The sequence below is a fragment of the Ambystoma mexicanum genome, chromosome 2p (assembly GCF_040938575.1).
Source record: "Ambystoma mexicanum isolate Mex_15411 chromosome 2p, UKY_AmexF1_1, whole genome shotgun sequence".
NCBI lineage: Eukaryota > Metazoa > Chordata > Amphibia > Caudata > Ambystomatidae > Ambystoma > Ambystoma mexicanum.
In genome coordinates this window covers 474,910,358-474,927,491 of record NC_090923.1, presented here as the reverse complement: position 1 = coordinate 474,927,491, position 17,134 = coordinate 474,910,358, and the positions used below count along the sequence as shown (strand labels likewise).

The following is a 17,134-nucleotide window of genomic DNA, read 5'->3' as shown; positions in this document are numbered from 1 at the left end:
AACCATCCGGGCGGGGGAGTAGCCCTGATCTTCCCTGAGTGTGTTAGGGAGAATTCTCATTTTATGGCTAATTTCCCTTACCTATAGAGTCCCCCAGAAGCTTTGCTGGATTTGAAGGGTTTGCTTCTTTTTACCTGCTAAGAGTGAGACTCTTTTTCCCCACTCTTAGGCACTTTTGCTGTGTGTGTTCTAGGCTATTGTTGTGTTTAATGCCTATGGGATCTTTCTCAACCCCATAGGAACCATCTTTATTCACATGTGTTACACAGTACCCTCAGTGCAGTGACACAGGGGTGTCGTAGCGACCCCCAAACAGACTCCATACCCTGGGACTGACTACTGTCTCCGAGGGCATGTAAAGCCCCATTGACTTTACTAGTCAAATCCTATGAACTAAACCAGTACAACCCATCTTACTATGGAGGTACTGGAAGGGGTCAATAGTTCTTCATCTATGTTCATTTTCGAGAGGGTACCCTACAGTCCCTCTCTCAAAAGGTTCTGGCTGGTGGCAGTGGTTACTACCATAAATATTCGACCGCAAATATTTTCCTACGGGATATTCCCATTGTTCAAGGATACCACCTTTTCTGACAGCCTCTAACACACCGCTGGTGCATTTTAATATTAACTTTGCTCCGGTAGGTTTTATTTGCCAGAACTTTAATATAACTTCTCTCTCGTGTCTTTCTCTAAACTCCTAACCCAGGTCGGGGATCCTTTGTTCGTCCTTTTGCGGGCTTCTACCGAGAAACCCTCCTTTCGGCGCCACTGAGTCTGGGGTGGGTCCATTGTGTGGGAGGAGGAGTAGGACCCCTGGACAGGGCTGCCTCAGAATCCCATGTCGCACTCTATCCTGATAGGCTGGAGGGTCTCCCGCCAAGATGACCACTCCACTGTGTAAGTGACAGCTAGGCTGTATGAATGGGGATCTTTTTGCATAAAAGCAGGGTCCTGAGGACTGGAAGAGCAAGACGTCGCCACTGGAACTAAGAAGCCGAAGAGGAGAGAAGCCAAAGACATCTGCAATGATTGAACCACCGATGAAGCCCTGCTGCAGCGTCTCACCATTTTTCTCCACACGACGAGAGAAGATCTTCACCTGCAAGAGCCTTCTTCCCTTGAGCTGGTGGGGCCAACCAGTTTGCAATCGCCTTCCCGGACCTGCCTTGGTCAAATCTCCCGTACCCTGTACTCGGAGGGCGGATAGCCAGGCACCAGTCCACCCGGACCGCGATTTAGAGGAGTGTACCTTTTATTCGTCGGGCAGCACCGCAGCTGATTTCATCCCTGGGTAGTGCAGTAACTCAAACCTTCCTCCACGAAGAGAGCCTCTCTTCCTCTGCTGGATCACCCAAACTGCATGAACTACCAGGAACAACCGCCATCACAGGAGCCACTTCATTTTAAGGTACATTGTTCCACCAGGCCGCCCTTTCTTCGCAGTAGTGCTAAAGGTGTTTTAAATCCTTTACCTACCTGTTGGGTTAGCCGCCCCCTCTCTTAACATTGTCTTTTCAACCTCTGCAACCACCTTTTCAACTTTGTTAACCAAAGATTTGACTGCAGCTACAAGAACATTTTGCTCCTGGGCCCTTGCCCTGTACCACTGACTCTGGCACAGGCCTACTGACTCTGGTCACATTTGTTAGATCTGCTTTCTTTAGATTGATTCTCACTGAGAACTGTGTTGGTGCACCCATTTCTTTTAACTACCCTTTCCTTCCCATTCTTAAACATTCTGAAATGCCATTTTGCTCAGTTTTCATTTAAATATTGCCTATACTGATAGGAAAAATATATATGGGCGGAACCCTCTTTTTTTGGGGGCCTGACTCTTGAGGGTTGAATAATAGCAAAATTATAGGGGGGTAGAGTCAAAGGCTTCCCTAGCCAAAAGCGTGATAGGGGTTCAACAGGACCTTGCAAAAGTGCTATGTAACTAATAGCGCTGAAAAAAGAAAATTCACTGTAGGATACAAGGAAAACAAAGATTTATTTTAACTAGAAGACATATTTTCAGAAATTATCAGTAAAAATCATAGTCAGACCGGATTGAATGAGAGGAGCGTCATGCTAGAGTGAAAGGGAAGACTGCGTTAAAAACGGTGAATTGGGTAAAGGCCAGAATTGGTGGACAAATGCAAGGAAACAGGACCTACCATATAGACATTGATTGATGTCATGGCTGAGGTCTTGTAGTTATTCAGCTGCTGAATATGCGGCTGAGGGGGGGGGGGGGGCAGTCTGCAGGAGTCCGAGGCCCAGGTCTGAGTAAAAGGGAGTCAATGGATGACCATTAAGGTTAAATTACAGATGAAGGTTGGTCTTAATAGCAAAAAAACCTGAGTTGGCCGGGACTGTGGTTGCCTTAAGTATGGTAAGCGTACCAATAATGGAAAGCCGATAGTGATCACAGGTGTTAAAAAGTGCTTATTTGGGGTGATGCGTAGGAAAATGATGGTGACAGACAACATTTTAATCTGTGAAAGTCTGTGTTGAATCTGGGCCTGATGCAAATAATTACGAGTGATCAGGTTGGCCGTGATCTAAACAGTGCCGGGATATGTGCAAAAACATCTTGTGTGCCCGATTAGGGCTGAAAGAGGTTAATGTGTGTAAAGAGCGGTCATCGTTGCTCACAGAGACGCGACGGATGTGCGAACGCATTGTATAACAGGTGCCGGCTCAGTAGTGGTGATGGCCGCGATCTTACCCGAGTACGAGGAGAGAGAGCTGTGTCACTAGAGTCTGGTGCGCATGTGTGCCTGCGCGGACTCTGTAAATCCGAACGAGGCCGCTGGGACTGCACATGCATCAGGGAGTAGTGTCGAGGGCATGGACAGGTCATTGAAGTCTCGTTTGAGCACCGTCATGTGGTGTATGGAGCAGCCCTCAGAGTGTGTGTGTGCTTTGCACATGCGTAGAGGGTGGCAGTGGCTGATGCGATGTATGTCGAGAATATCAATACATTTTTGATGACAAACAGATCGCACCAATTGCACCAGTTAGAGAGGTCTGATTGCATTTGTTAGTGGTTTTATATAGGTCGTACATTTCAAACAGTTGGTAGAGAAAAAATAGAATATGATTCATTTCTTCTTCTGTTGTCTCCGTGGGTTTTGTCTGTTGCTGGAGGCTTGTGAATTCAATTGGTTATAGAAACCCGGGACCAAGAATGGATACGTTTTTTCCTCCTTGCAGTTTTTTATGTCGTTCTGCATCTTCCACAATTTTTTATCAATTGTACATTTTTTGAAAATCTTTATTTCCTCTTCGATTGTGTCCAAATGCGTCTTTATCTCTGGTATTACAGAATCAGTTTTGATTGTCTTTTAGGGTTTTGAGTTCTTCGTTTTGTTTCTTGGTTTCCTCTTCGGCTGTCTCAATTACTAAAATGACCCAATCGCAGGAACATTTATTGCCAACCATTCTAGGGCTAGATATATACACAATCAAGGAACACTGTTTTCAACAATCCGTAACCATGGTTTTTCCACTTCAAATCCACAGGAAATGTTGGCGACCTGTTTTCCCATGCCATGTAACCAATGCTATCTTGTAATATATTTTGTTTTCTTTCACAAAACCATCCATTCAATGTCAAATAATCATATGCTGTTTTTTCTCTACCAAATGTTTGAAATGTACGACCTATATAAAACCTCTAACAAATGCAATCAGACCTCTCATGTACCACAGTCTAACTGGTGCAATTGTTGCGATCTGTTTGTCATCAAAAATGTATTGATATTCTCGACATACATCGGATCAGCCACTGCCACCCTCTACGCATGTGCAAAGCACACACACTCTGAGGGCTGCTCCATACACCACATGACGGCGCTCAAACGAGACTTCAATGACCGGTCCATGCCCCCAACACTACTCCCCGACGCATGCCCAGTCCCAGCGGCCTCGTTCCCATTTACACAGAGTCTGCGCAGGCACACATGCGCACCAGACTGTAGTGACACAGCTCTCTCTCCTTGTACTCGGGTAAGATCGCGGCCATCACCCTACTCCCTTGGCCTTCTACCGATGCACTACTGAGCAGGCACCTGTTATACAATGCGTTCGCACATCCGTCGCGTCTCCGTGAGCAACAATGACCGCTCTTTACACACATTAACCTCTTTCAGCCCTAATCGGGCACACAAGATGTTTTTGCTCATATCCCGGCACCGTTTAGATCAAGGCCAACCTGAACACTCGTAATTATTTGCATCAGGCCCAGATTCAACACAGCCTTTCACAGATTAAAATGTTGTCTGTCACCATCATTTTCCTACGCATCACCCCAAATAAGCACTTTTTAACACCCGTGATCACTAGCAGCTTTCCATTTTTTGTACGCTTACCATACTTAAGGCAACCACAGTCCCGGCCAACTCACGGTTTTTTGCCATCAAGTCCGACCTTCATTTGTAATTTAACCTTAATGGTCATCCATTGACTCCCTTTTACTCAGACCTGGGCCTCTGACTCCTGCAGACTGCCCCCCCAGCCGCATATTCAGCAGGTGAATAACTACAAGACCTCAACCATGGCGTCAATCAATGTCTATATGGTAGGTCTTGTTTCCTTGCATTTGTCCACCAATTCTGGCCTTTACCCAATTCACTGTTTTTAACGCAGTCTTCCCTTTCACTCAAGGATGACGCTCCTCTCATTCAATCCGGTCTGACTATGATCTTTACGTCCTGAAGACAGTTTGGTACCTACTTTGCAGCGCTGCTCCACTTCTACCAGCCACTGATCTTTGTCAATCTATTACCGAACCAGAAACACCCACCTAAGTGTCGACAATGTTAATTGTATTGTGATTCTGAACAATACACAAAAATACACTGTCACCACTATGATAATGTCAAATGTCTAGTGACTTCCAACAATACACAAAATAGACTGTCACTACTATGTACTAACCCACTACTGTGCAGACTATACATGGACTTTTACATGTACATGTGTTGTGCCACGGCACACAAAATTTCTGAAAATATGTCTTCTTGTTCAAATAAATATTCATTGTTTTCCTTGTATCCTACGGCAAATTTCCTTTTTTCAGAGCTATTAGTTACATAGCTCTTTTGCAAGGTCCTGTTGACCCCCTATCACGCTTTTGGCTAGGGAAGCCTTTGACTCTACCCCCCTATAATTTTGCCTATACTGATGCACTGTCTTGCTGAACTGGTTCGCAAACTGATGGAAAGTGTTGCTAGGGTGTAGGAGAAACTATTTCTAGATAACTTGTGTTTTCCCTCCCTTGTGAGGAATGGTTAGAGGATCCCTTATGTGTAGTTTTCACTGTGCCGTTTGCTCAGTTTTCGCTCTGGTTCACTTGGTCTACAATTCAACCTGGGAGTGTATATTTTTCCTTTGACTTAATTTAACTTGCTTGATGACTGTGATACATGTGTTTTATTAGAAGTGTATAAAATAAATATATAACTACTTTTTAATACCAAGCTTTGGTCAGTGTTTCCTTATACCATAGTACAGTAGAACTATTGTGTAAACCCTGAATACTGCTCATCTCCCCAGATAAGTCCGACTGCTCAGCCACAGCTACCAACTAAATCTTTGTGGTACAGACTGATACCAAAGGGGATTTATTGTTCTCACCTGTAGTCCGAATCTGGTGTAGTGCTCCCTACGGGAACTGCACTAGATTCTGCCCAACTGAGTGGATCCCTGCTTCTGTCATTCCTATGCAGGTCTTCTCCTCCTTTGAATGCCTGGTCTGCCGGCTCTCGATCGCTCCTGGCCTCTTTCTCACTATGGCCACCATCTACAGGCCGCCTGGCCTGGTCACTCTCTTCCTCTTTGAGTGGGCTGACCTGGCCTCCTCCCTCCTTGCCTCTACCTCTCAACTTCTCCTCCTCAGAGACCTTAACATCCACTTGGATGGTAACAGGCTCACCTCTGGGCTTTTTCTTGACCGCTGCAACTCTCTTTTTCTCTCGATTCTACCCACTGGCCCGACTCAGTCTGCAGGGAACACCATGGATGTTCTGATCGCCCCGGACCTCCGCCTCTCCAACCCTCGCACCACTCCTCTCTCTTGAACTGACACTTTCTTCTCTCCTCTCAGCTGTCGCTCTCTGCCCCTCAGGCTAAGCCGACTCCAGCACTGCCACCCACCTTCCCGGTCATCCAGCCCATGAAGTGTGTGTCAGTGGAGGCTTTCGCCACTACTTTCTTTCCCCCTTCTACAACTTTTGCTAACTTGCACTCTGACATGGCCATCTCCTACCTTCATCTCTCCAACACTCTTGTTGTCCTTGCCCATGTTATGAGGATACATTTGAAGCCCACATCCAAGTGCAACTCTTGGTACGATTCTGACCTCACCAGCCTTAAGTGCAAGAGTAGGGTGGCGGAGAGGAACTGGAGGGCATCAAGCACATCCTCTGACAAACTGGCCTGCCACCTACTCCAAAGGAAATACAGACTCTCTGTACTCTCTAATAAGAGAGCCTACATCCAAGATCGCATCTCGGCGGCCTCTACAACTGTGCCAAATTTTACAAAATCTGCAAGGAGCTGGCCAACCCTGCTGCAGTCTCTACCTCTCCTGTTCCCTCCCAGGCCCTGTGCATGGCCACAGCATCTCATTTCACCACTATAACTCAGGACATCCTGTCCACTCTCTCTTCCTCTACCTCCTCTTTCTCTCCCTCTATCACTCTTCTCTGGCCGTTTCTACTCTTCCTTTCTCCTCCTTCCCCCTTATTCACTCCCGACAATGTTTCTAGACAAGTCCGATCTATGAATGTCTCGTCAAAGCAGGTGCTTCCCTGCTCCTCCAGAACCATTAAGGACCACATCGACACCCTTGCTCCAGCCTTGGCTGATTTCTGTAATCACTCCTTTGCCACTGGAACCTCTACCCGCCTTTAAGCACTCCCTTCTTAAGATGCCTTTTGCCAATCCTTCCTCTCCGGTAAAATATCAGCTGATCTTCATTACTCCTTTCGTGGGCAAACTCCTAGAAAAGGCGGCCATCTTCAAGCTTAATCTTCATACTGAATCTGTTGGTTGTCTCCATGACCACCAGTCTGGCTTCAGAGCAGCCAGTAGCACACAAACTGCTCTCCCGAACACCTGTGAAGACTTGTTCTCCAATCTTGACTCTAACCTTCCTTCTGTCCTCATTCTCCTCGATCTATCCTCTGCTTTTGACACGGTCAACCACGCCACCCTGCTCAATCGTCTGCGAGACAACTTGGGTATCTATGGTCAGGCCCTTGCCGGATTGACCTCCTTTCTCACAGATCAACTCTCGCTCTCTCTCGCTCTCTCTCTCGCTCTCTCTCTCGCTCTCTCTCTCGCTCTCTCTCTCGCTCGTGGTGTTCCCCAGGGGTTCAACCTCTCTTCCTGGCTACTTAACCACTACCTAGCATCTTTGGCCCACCGCATCTCTACCTTCTGCTCTAACTTTTAGAGTTATGCAGATGATACTCGGCTCCCCCTCAGACTCCCCTTAGCCTCTGCGGTTCCTTCTCTCATACCAGACTGTCTGTCCGCAATTCAGGCATGGTGGGCCTCCAGTGATCTCTGCCTTAATGCCAGTAAGACAGAGATCCTCCTCATTGGGACACCTGCTCCTGCCTTCCCTCTGTCACGATGGCCCCCCACCTTCTCCTTTCTGTGAGGCTAAGAACCTTGGGGTCACCTTCGACACCAACCTCTCCTTCTCTCCTCACATCGCTGACGTCTCTAAGAAGTCCCACTATCAGCTTGACATCCTCAGAGGTGTTCTCCCTTTTCTCACTTTCCCCCAGAAGCACACTATCTCCATAGCCCTGGTCCTCTATGCTGGACTACTGTAACAGCCTCTTTCTACATCTGCCTGCCTCTACTCTTCACCCTTTACAACTTATCCAGAACATGACTGCGAGACTTGTCCTTGGCCTCAAGCCCAGGGAACGTATCTCTCCTGCCCTGAAATCTCTCCACTGGTTCCCTGTGGCTGAGAGGATCAAGTTCAAGACCCTCTGCATCGTCCACAGGGCTTTCTAGGGCCGGGGATCACACTACATCCAACTCGCTCTTCCTAAGCATCTTCCTTCTCAACCCCTCTGCTCAGCCACCTCCTAATCTTTGAGGGTCAGATGCTTCTGCAAGCAGAGAGTGGGGGGTAGATCTCTGTCCTCGGCTGGAGCCTCCCTCTGTAACAGCCTCCCTGCCTCTCTCAAACTGGAGCAGAACCACCCAAGATTCCGGAAGCAACTCAAGACCTTCCTTTTCGCTTCCGCTTTCTCTCTCCCTCTCCCTTGCTGATGTTCCCGTCTGCTGTGCATACTACTTACCTTGCCACCCACTGACCTCATAGGACCATGCTCCTGCATGACCGGTTGCCCTTGCACTGCCTGCGAGCCTCCCAACCACTTAAGGGACTGTATCTGCAACCTTACAGTCCCCTGATTCTTGGCACATATTAGTCACCACCCGACTGTACTTACAAGTTACTTTGCACTCTTCCTGTCACCCCACACCTTCGCGATCTGAATGACACAAGGCCTAGTAAGATGGTTGTTCTGTCCTCCCTCCCTTGTCTTGTCGCACCTAGAAACACTTGTGTACAGGCACGTTATAAATGACTTCTCATATCATATATAAAACATCAACAAGGAGCTCTGGGGTGTCTTCAGAATGACTTGTGGTGGAAGAAGCAACACAAGAAACCCCCTTGGGGCAATGCTGTGATTAGGGACAGGATGAAGGCATGAAAAGTTGCCAGGAAGTGGGACTATTCTTCCAAGGGCATGGATTCTCAGTTGTGCATCCATGAAGCTGCCACTCATCAGGGATATGGTACAATTATGAATCTCTAAGCCACGTGAAGATTTCAGACACATTATTTACTACTTTGTCCCTGACCAGAAACCTATTTTATGATAGTAACAGTGCAGTTGTAGGTCGAAGATGTCAGCACAGGCTATTAAAAAAAATGGCACGGAAAACTACACATCCTGACAGACATCAACCCATGTAGCATAGCCCTAAACACTAAAGGATTATTTTGGTATACCAGTCTCCTTTTTCTTAATATTTTCCATTTTGATGACACTTTGCAATTTGTGCAGTGGTTTGCTTTGCTACAGTGTAAAATAATTAAAGAGGATTGTTGATTCTGATATTAAATCGCCTGATCTTTTTCAATCTGGTGTTTTTGCCTTCATGGAAAGGTTTTATTTTTTGTATACATTACAACAACAAATTCTTTATTTCGGTGAAAAACGCCATAAAAGACCACATGTCAAATGTATGCATTACATTCTCTTATCCATCTGCCAAATACGTGAAGTCGCAGGTAAACAGCGGTGTACTTACTCGCCATAGTCTCCTGGTAGCCAGGGGGTCCTGCAACCTGTGCTGGATAAGGTGGTGGGTACTGTGTTGGATAGGAAGCTGTGGCCTGACCCCCTGCTGGCATGGCTCCTGGATACATGTGAGACGGATGAACTGGCACAGGGTGATATGCTGGATAGGCTGCTGGCGCTGGGTAATTCTGTGGCGCCATTTGCTGCTGGGGATATGGTGCATGGATCACGGTGGCAGTTGTAGTCGTCACAACAGCTGAAAGTATTCAAAAAGGACAATCTGTTAGTACATATGGTTAACAATTAAAGCAGTAGGAGTTGTGTGTGTTGAAAAGAATGCACCATGATGTTCCAATGTTTCTGTTAAAATATTTGGTAAACCAACAAACCGCCAGCCCGTCTGAAAAGTGTACACCAGGACTATACCTCCATCATTATAGATGGTACTCACATATCCATTTCAAGCCAAGTCAAAACCCTAGGCGTACACCTAGACTCCAGTCTCACCATGAGTAAACATATCAACTCACTCACCTCCTCCACTGCCTACATGGCCAAACACATTGCCCTTAGTCGACAATTTCTGACCCCACAAAACTGCATCACACTAGCAAGAGCCCTCATTATGTCTAAGCTAGACTATTGCAACATACTACTGCTAGGCACCACAAAGAAAAACCTAGCTAAACTGCAACTGCTGCAAAACAAAGTGTTAAGAGCAGACTGGGCATCAATACAAGGGACCATATATCACAGACTAGACGGGGGGGGGTGGAAGTACATTGGTTGCCCACACAAGCTTGAATATTACATAAAACACTCACCACCACACACAAATACATCACACAAAACGCCCCCATATATCTCAACCAGTGGCTCACTCGCAAAACAGCCACCAGATCCCTCAGATCCAACTCCACCACCCATTTACTCATCCCCCGCTTTAAGAACACAAGAACAGGTATCTCCAGTTTCCCTGTAGCAGCGCCCAGAATCTGAAACTCTCTTTCCTCTAACATAAGGAAGGAGACATCCCACACCCATTTAAAAAAAATGACAAAAACCTGGCTTTGCAATAAATTCTAACCTCCCTGCTCAAGAGGTGTTGAATAACCGTATGCTTATAACAATGTCAACTGAAAATGAACAATTGCAACTACAGTGTTAAGTACCATGTCCTAACACTATTTCCCTGTAACCAGAAAGCATCAAAGTAACCTTGTAACCTACGCCTTGACACCCCAGGGTTTGGGCGTATAATCAGATGTAATAAATAAATAAAATAAATAAAAATACTTTGAGCTACTCACTTTGATAAACTGGGATTTAGAACGGATTATCATTCACTACATTCTCACTAATACCTTGAGGATAAGTGTATGCCAATAGAGATCCAGATCATGTCTGCCATTGTTCTTGCAAACACATAACAGAGAAGAGAACACAAGAAAACTGCAGACTCATCATGAAAGTGGAAGCATGAAGTGCAACTGCCAGTTGAATTTCCCCACCCGGAGGCAGCCTAGTTAACTATGCTGGTACTAATTGAGGAGGACCGGTTTGATAGCTTTGATAGGGCAATATTTAGGTTGCATGTATGAAATATGACTTCTCTTCAGTCTCTGACACTATTTATTCAAATGGGTTCATGTGGCTAAAGAGCTGGTCATGACCGAGCCCACCTTGGCCTGAATAACAATCTTATAAAGGACTGATGCTAACAGATATCAATCAGCATTTCATACACCACTCTGGCACAAAAACCGACCACTGGAAATGTTTTGGGTCTACTTAATACCATGTGCAAATATTATGAAATATGTCATCAATGACCATGTATACGCTGATCAATAGACGACCATTATCCCTTAATGAACACTCAAATAGCAGATAGAAGGAATCATGCAGTCTATGAATGATCCCAATTCAAGCAAAGGCTACAGCCTCTGCTTAAACAGACCCAAACCATAGCTGCTTAGGGTTGGTCAAGCATGGCTGTCTAAAGTTTACTGCATCTTGTCCACGTTTCTGGGGCTAGCTGCCCTCAGACTGCATTAGTGATCATCTTCAGTTGCGTGTATAAAGCAATACATTGCCTTTTCCCCCACAAACAAAATATGGGGATGATGCTCACCGTGCTCATTAGAATTTGGCTTGCCAACAAATGCACAATCAGTGCAAAATTGGGCTGCCAAATTAACTGGGAGCAGAAATGTCAAGTCCATTTGAAAGCAGTGTTATGTTAGCTACACACAGAGCACAATATGGAGTTTAAAGTGTTGCGCATGCTTTATGCTTGAATCCTATTGGGGCTATCCCACACTTAGCTCTGGGATCTGCTCCCTCGCTGACACAGATATTAACGCATGGGATACTTTGTGATACTGCTTTCATTGCCATCAGAAAATACAGAGTTGTTACATATGGAGCTAGAATCCTGCAAACTAGAAATGCTTCCCTTGGAACGTCCCATCAGTAGTTTAACCCCCTCGACCGTACGTTATATGGGTATTGAAAATCACTAAGTAGTTCCTGTGACCAAACAGAGAAGCAAGGCCAAAGGCAGAGATCCTGTATAAGGTCATGGAACTCCGATGGGACTTGCAATATCGTTTTTATGTATTGTAGGGGGCATAATTCATGGCCACAAACTGTCATCCCCTTTAGTGCCTGGCCTCTTGCTTAACCCAATATAAGAGATCTTCCATTTGTTAATCCATGTAATCAATGTAGAATTTGTTTGGAATGAAAATATCGACTATGCAGCTTCTAATGTGTTGCAGAAAAAAATAGTTGAAGCATTTTAATAATATGCATTGAAAAAACGTTTTAATGTGCTTCAATATAAGCAGTAACAGGGAGAATCTTGCTCGTATGTGTTAAAACTCCAGCAGTGCACAGATTAAACATTTTACCATAAACAACTCTTTGTCAATTAATGAAGGAAAAGTATCAAAGAAAACGATTTTACAAGCAAGGAATTTGAAAATCTTGTCATGATTTTAAGTGCTGCAATGACTGCTGGGATTCCACTCAGCTGGTTCAAGCATCATAATATAATGGTTTTACTTGAAATTAAAGTTACTGTCCTTTTTAAACTCAATATGTAGCAGTTCTGCTTAATTGTAAAGTTCTCATTCAGTTCCGTATTCAATATGCATGGGTTGTATTTGTAACACTTTTAACTCAACCTGCTGCTTAATATTCTTTTAGTTTGCTTCAATCGAAACACCCAGCACTCAGAGACTTTCAAAAACGTGCTTTTTTTAACACAATATTCCTTTAGAAAAGTTCAAACGCTCACGCATTGGTCTCTCACTCATTGGAAACTCACTGGTTGCGTTCACAGCTTTCCCAGCAGCTCGGGGCACACATCATTCTGCTTTCCGATTCAGGGGTCCAACTCCTGCCCCTTAGGCTCTCCTGTGTCAACCTCAGAAAACAGACAAACATCTTGAACCCACGGGAGAAGGGCAGCCCCTTCACAACTTCCAGTCTGCTCCATGGAGCCTCAGCTCATAAGGTTCCTGCTTGCATGAGTCTTCCCGCTGCTTCCGCACAATTTGGCTTCCCAGATGCACTCCCAGTGGCTCGGTCTGCTGTTGGGCTGGTCTCCTTTAATACACTTGCAGCAAGGAGCCGCAAGTGAAGAAGTCCAATTAGCCCTGCCTGACCACAATCAATGGCACTTGCCTGACCCTCACAGTTCCTAACAGGCATCTTCCTCATCCCAGTACCAGAGTGGTAAAAGAGCAATCTTCATTGCTCTTAGTTGCCTCTTATTCTTCACAGTACCGTCAATTGTCATGTGCGGGGAAACAAGATGAACTGGCTTATAACAGCCCAGGAAGATTGGGAAAGGTTTGGGTTGGTTCTCAATAAGAAAAAGGGCATACTATGTCTCGCTCAAGGGTACTCCACTCCAGGGTCAGGAACCAATAGCGATGGCCTTTCCCTGGCCACCTGCGTAGACAATCAAAGGGGTTTAGTAGGGAGAATACCCTTGGGTTTCTCACAATATCCATGGAGCTGTGAGGGCGAAAGCAGGGGAGCAAGATTCTACTAGCCTTTTTCCTATTTTTTTGTTGGGAGTATTTGTACTCCGTATTTTTATTTTATAGGAGTATTTGCCAATTTCTAGGGAGTAAAACTGGTCAATACACCCCTGATCTAGACTGCATCTGTCCCACACCATGGTTGTTCTTCAATTTACTCTCCTCATTGCTTCTGTTTCCTTAACAATTTGCTCTGGGGATGGAAACCATTTTAAACAAATACAATTTTACATAACAGAAATTAACCTAGTTTTCTGTCATTTGGATTGAACCGCTATCGCAACCCTTTTGGCTCTGCTCAGGAAGTATGCTCTCCCCATTGATTCTAGGTTTCGGTCTTCTCAGGTCCTGCTCCTTCCTTACGAAAAACACTCTCTCCTCTCACAAACGGTATCTTGCTTTATTTTATTATTTATTGGGTATTTATAATGCGCCTAAACACAAATATGTTTCGAGGTGCAAAATCTTGACTCGGAATCTAAAGCTAAATACACGCATGCTCTTTTAGGTTATCAGAAGGCTATTAAATCAGCTAAAATCATAGTATTTATGCCGATGCATCATTTCAGCCACCAGTTCCTTGCACAAGTTATTTCAAGTGGTTAAAGAACTCTCTGTGCCCCTTCCCCCACTCTGATCGACTCTTCTCGTTCTCAGGAAGTCTGATTTAATCTGCTCCTTCTTTGTGGGTAAGATTGATAGGATTGGGAGTCTGATTGTACCGACTGGGTATAGTATTCTTGTTTCGACTCCTTCTCTAGGAGTTCACACTAGCAGTGAACCCTCTTCTTTTCACTTTGAACCTGTTACTGATGAGATTGTTTTCAAAGCCGTTTGTAATCTCCTTCTGACCCTATTCCTCTGTATCTGATCCTATCTTTTTCTATAGACTGCATTGCACTGTTAACGGCAGCTCTCCATTTCTCTTTTTCAATTTTTCTAATGGAATTATTCTTGCCTCTTTGAAGCATGCCATGGTCTCTCTCCTTTTTGAAAAGGCCTCATCTTGACCCAACAGTGCCTGATAGTTATCGTTCCATTTTGTTGCTTCCGGTTCTCACGAAGCTAATGGAGGGTACTGTCACCCCTCAGCTATCTAGGTTTCTTGAGAACGAAGACCAATCTGCATCCTTCCCCAGCAGGCTTTAGGCCACTAAAGGGGGCATAGTCTGTTAGGATTTCCATTCTTGACTATTTGGTACTACTTCAGGACCGCAAAGAGGTCGGAGCTTTCATTCTCCTGTACCTCTCTGCGGCATTTGATACCATTGACCATGAGATTCTTCTCCAATGTTTGGAGAGGACCGGGATGTCTGGTGCCCCTTTAGCCTAGTTTGCTTCCTTTTTGTCAGACCGCAAACAGACTGTTTCTTTATTTCCTTTCTGTTCTTTGTCGTCTCCCATCTCCAGTGGGGTGCCTCAGGGGCCTTCCCAATCGCCGCTTCTTTTGAATCTATACTTCCGTCCCCTTGCTGACCTCATTTCCTCCCCATGGTATTTGTTTTTATATGTATGCCGATGACACTCAGCCGGTTTTTCGCCTCAGCTCTCCGGTCTCAGATCCTCCTTCTAAACTCAAGGAGTGTTTAACTGAGATTGGTTGCTGGATATCCAGGAACTGGCTGAAGCTCAATGGGGAGAAGAACAAGTTACTTTCTTACCTGGTAACGTTCTTTCGATGGGATGGTCCGACGACGTATTCCATATCTATGACATGTAATCACCACAGCTGTGCTGCTTCGGAAACTTTTTTCGGCGTCTGCGTCCTGCGTCGATGACGTCGATGCGCCGTCGTCGAGGGCCTCCTCCGACGTCCGACGTCATCCGATGTGATAAGTAGGACGCACGACGCCCGTAGCCTCAGTTGTAGTTTTTTACCCCAGAACGTGTGACACTAGTCAACTGCCAGTCAGACACAAAGCCTTGCGGAACGTAAGCTGCAATCGCAAAAGAAATTCTGCAGCGGGGAAGGCAGGGCGGGAGCGATATGGAATACGTCGTCGGACCATCCCATCGAAAGAACGTTACCAGGTAAGAAAGTAACTTGTTCTTCGAGGGGATTGGGTCCTCCGACGTATTCCATATCTATGACAGACTCCCAAAGCAGTACCAGAGCAAGGAGGAGGGAAAGAATTTAGAATCAAAATTTAGAATAGCCAATCAAATAGCAGAGCAAAGGACCGCCTTGCCAAAGGCCAGATCCTGTGCTCGGATGGAATCGAGGGAATAGTGACGTACAAATGTATGTACTGAAGCCCAGGTGGCTGCATCACAGATGTTGCGAATAGGAACACCCCTCTGCAGGGCAGTAGACGCAGCCATACCCCTGGTAGAATGGGCCCGCAAGCCAGCCGGTGGGTCCTTACCCGCCAAGCGGTAGCACTCCAAGATGGCCAAAATAATCCAGCGAGACAAAGTCTGTTTCGTCACAGCTTGCCCCAAACGCTTTCCAGCGAAACCAATAAAGAGTTGATCGTCCACTCTGACCCGGGACATGCGTGCAACATAAAAGCTTAAAGCTCTCCTAGGATCAAGACTATGGAGCCTCTCCTCTTCCTTACCAGGATGCGGAGGAGGATAGAATGCCGGAAGAACAACCTTCTGGGCCAAATAAAATTCCGTCACTACCTTCGGAAGAAAAGAAGGACGAACTCTAAGGACAACCCTGTCCTTGTGAAATACAGTGAAGGGAGGCTTAACTGAAAGTGCCTGTAACTCACTCACTCTGCGAGCGGAAGTAACCGCAACTAAAAACACAGTTTTCAGAGTTAACAGCCTCAAAGGACAAGAATGTAAAGGCTCAAACGGAGCACCCATAAGAAACTTAAGAACAAGGTTTAAATCCCAACCGGGCACCAGGAAAGGTGACGGAGGGAACACATTAGTGAGCCCTTTCAGAGACTGTGAAATCAAAGGGATTTTAAAGTAAGAACACTCTTCAGACGAGCGCTTAAAGATGGACAGCGCCGCCAGGTAACCTTTAACGGTACCCACTTGCAAGCCCCTGTGGGCCAAAGAAAGTAAAAAGGACAGAACCATGGGGATGTCACATGCAAAAGGATCCACATTCTGAACTCTGCACCAGTCGCAGAACTTACGCCAACGGCAACGGTACAGAGACTTTGTTGCTGGCCTTCGGGCCGAAAGCAACACCTCCATCACGTCCTCAGGGAGGTCCCAATCCTTATACCTCAACCTTTCAGAAGCCAAGCGTGAAGGTTGAGGGATCTGACCTCTGGATGGAGAACCTGACCCCCCTCCCGTGAGAGCAGATCGTCTCGGTAGGGAAGACGACGTGGAGGGCAGATGGATAAGTCGAGAAGGTCCGGGTACCACATCCTCCGAGCCCACGCCGGGGCAATGAGGATCATCCGGGAGCCGAACTTCCGTAACCTCCGCAGCACTTGCGGGATGACGGGGACTGGAGAAAACGCATACAGCAGCGGGAACGACCACTCCACCACGAACGCGTCTCCTAAGGCTCCTTTTGGAGGAAATTCCCGCGAGCAAAACCTTTCGCACTTCCGGTTGACACTGGAGGCGAAGAGATCCACTTGAGGGGTCCCCCAAAGGGCGAAGATCTCCAGGAGAATCTCCTGAGCCACCTCCCACTCGTGAGAGATTGCGCTCTGCCTGCTCAGAGCGTCCGCCGTCACGTTTTCGTCTCCGGCCAGATGAACTGCCGAGATCGAAACTTCCTGCTGGATGGCCCAGAACTCGAGCTTCATCGCCTCCCTGCACAGAGGA

General features: G+C 46.2%; 1 protein-coding gene across 1 annotated transcript in view; it reads right to left on the bottom strand.

Annotated features, from left to right (window-relative positions):
• Positions 1-17,134, bottom strand: part of LOC138566488 (protein shisa-5-like) — a 538,445-nt gene that overhangs the window by 141,978 nt on the left and 379,333 nt on the right. Inside the window, exon 4 of the mRNA XM_069643854.1 lies at positions 9,343-9,588. Coding sequence (XP_069499955.1) covers positions 9,343-9,588 — 246 coding nt within the window. The remainder of the gene's footprint in view (positions 1-9,342; positions 9,589-17,134) is intronic.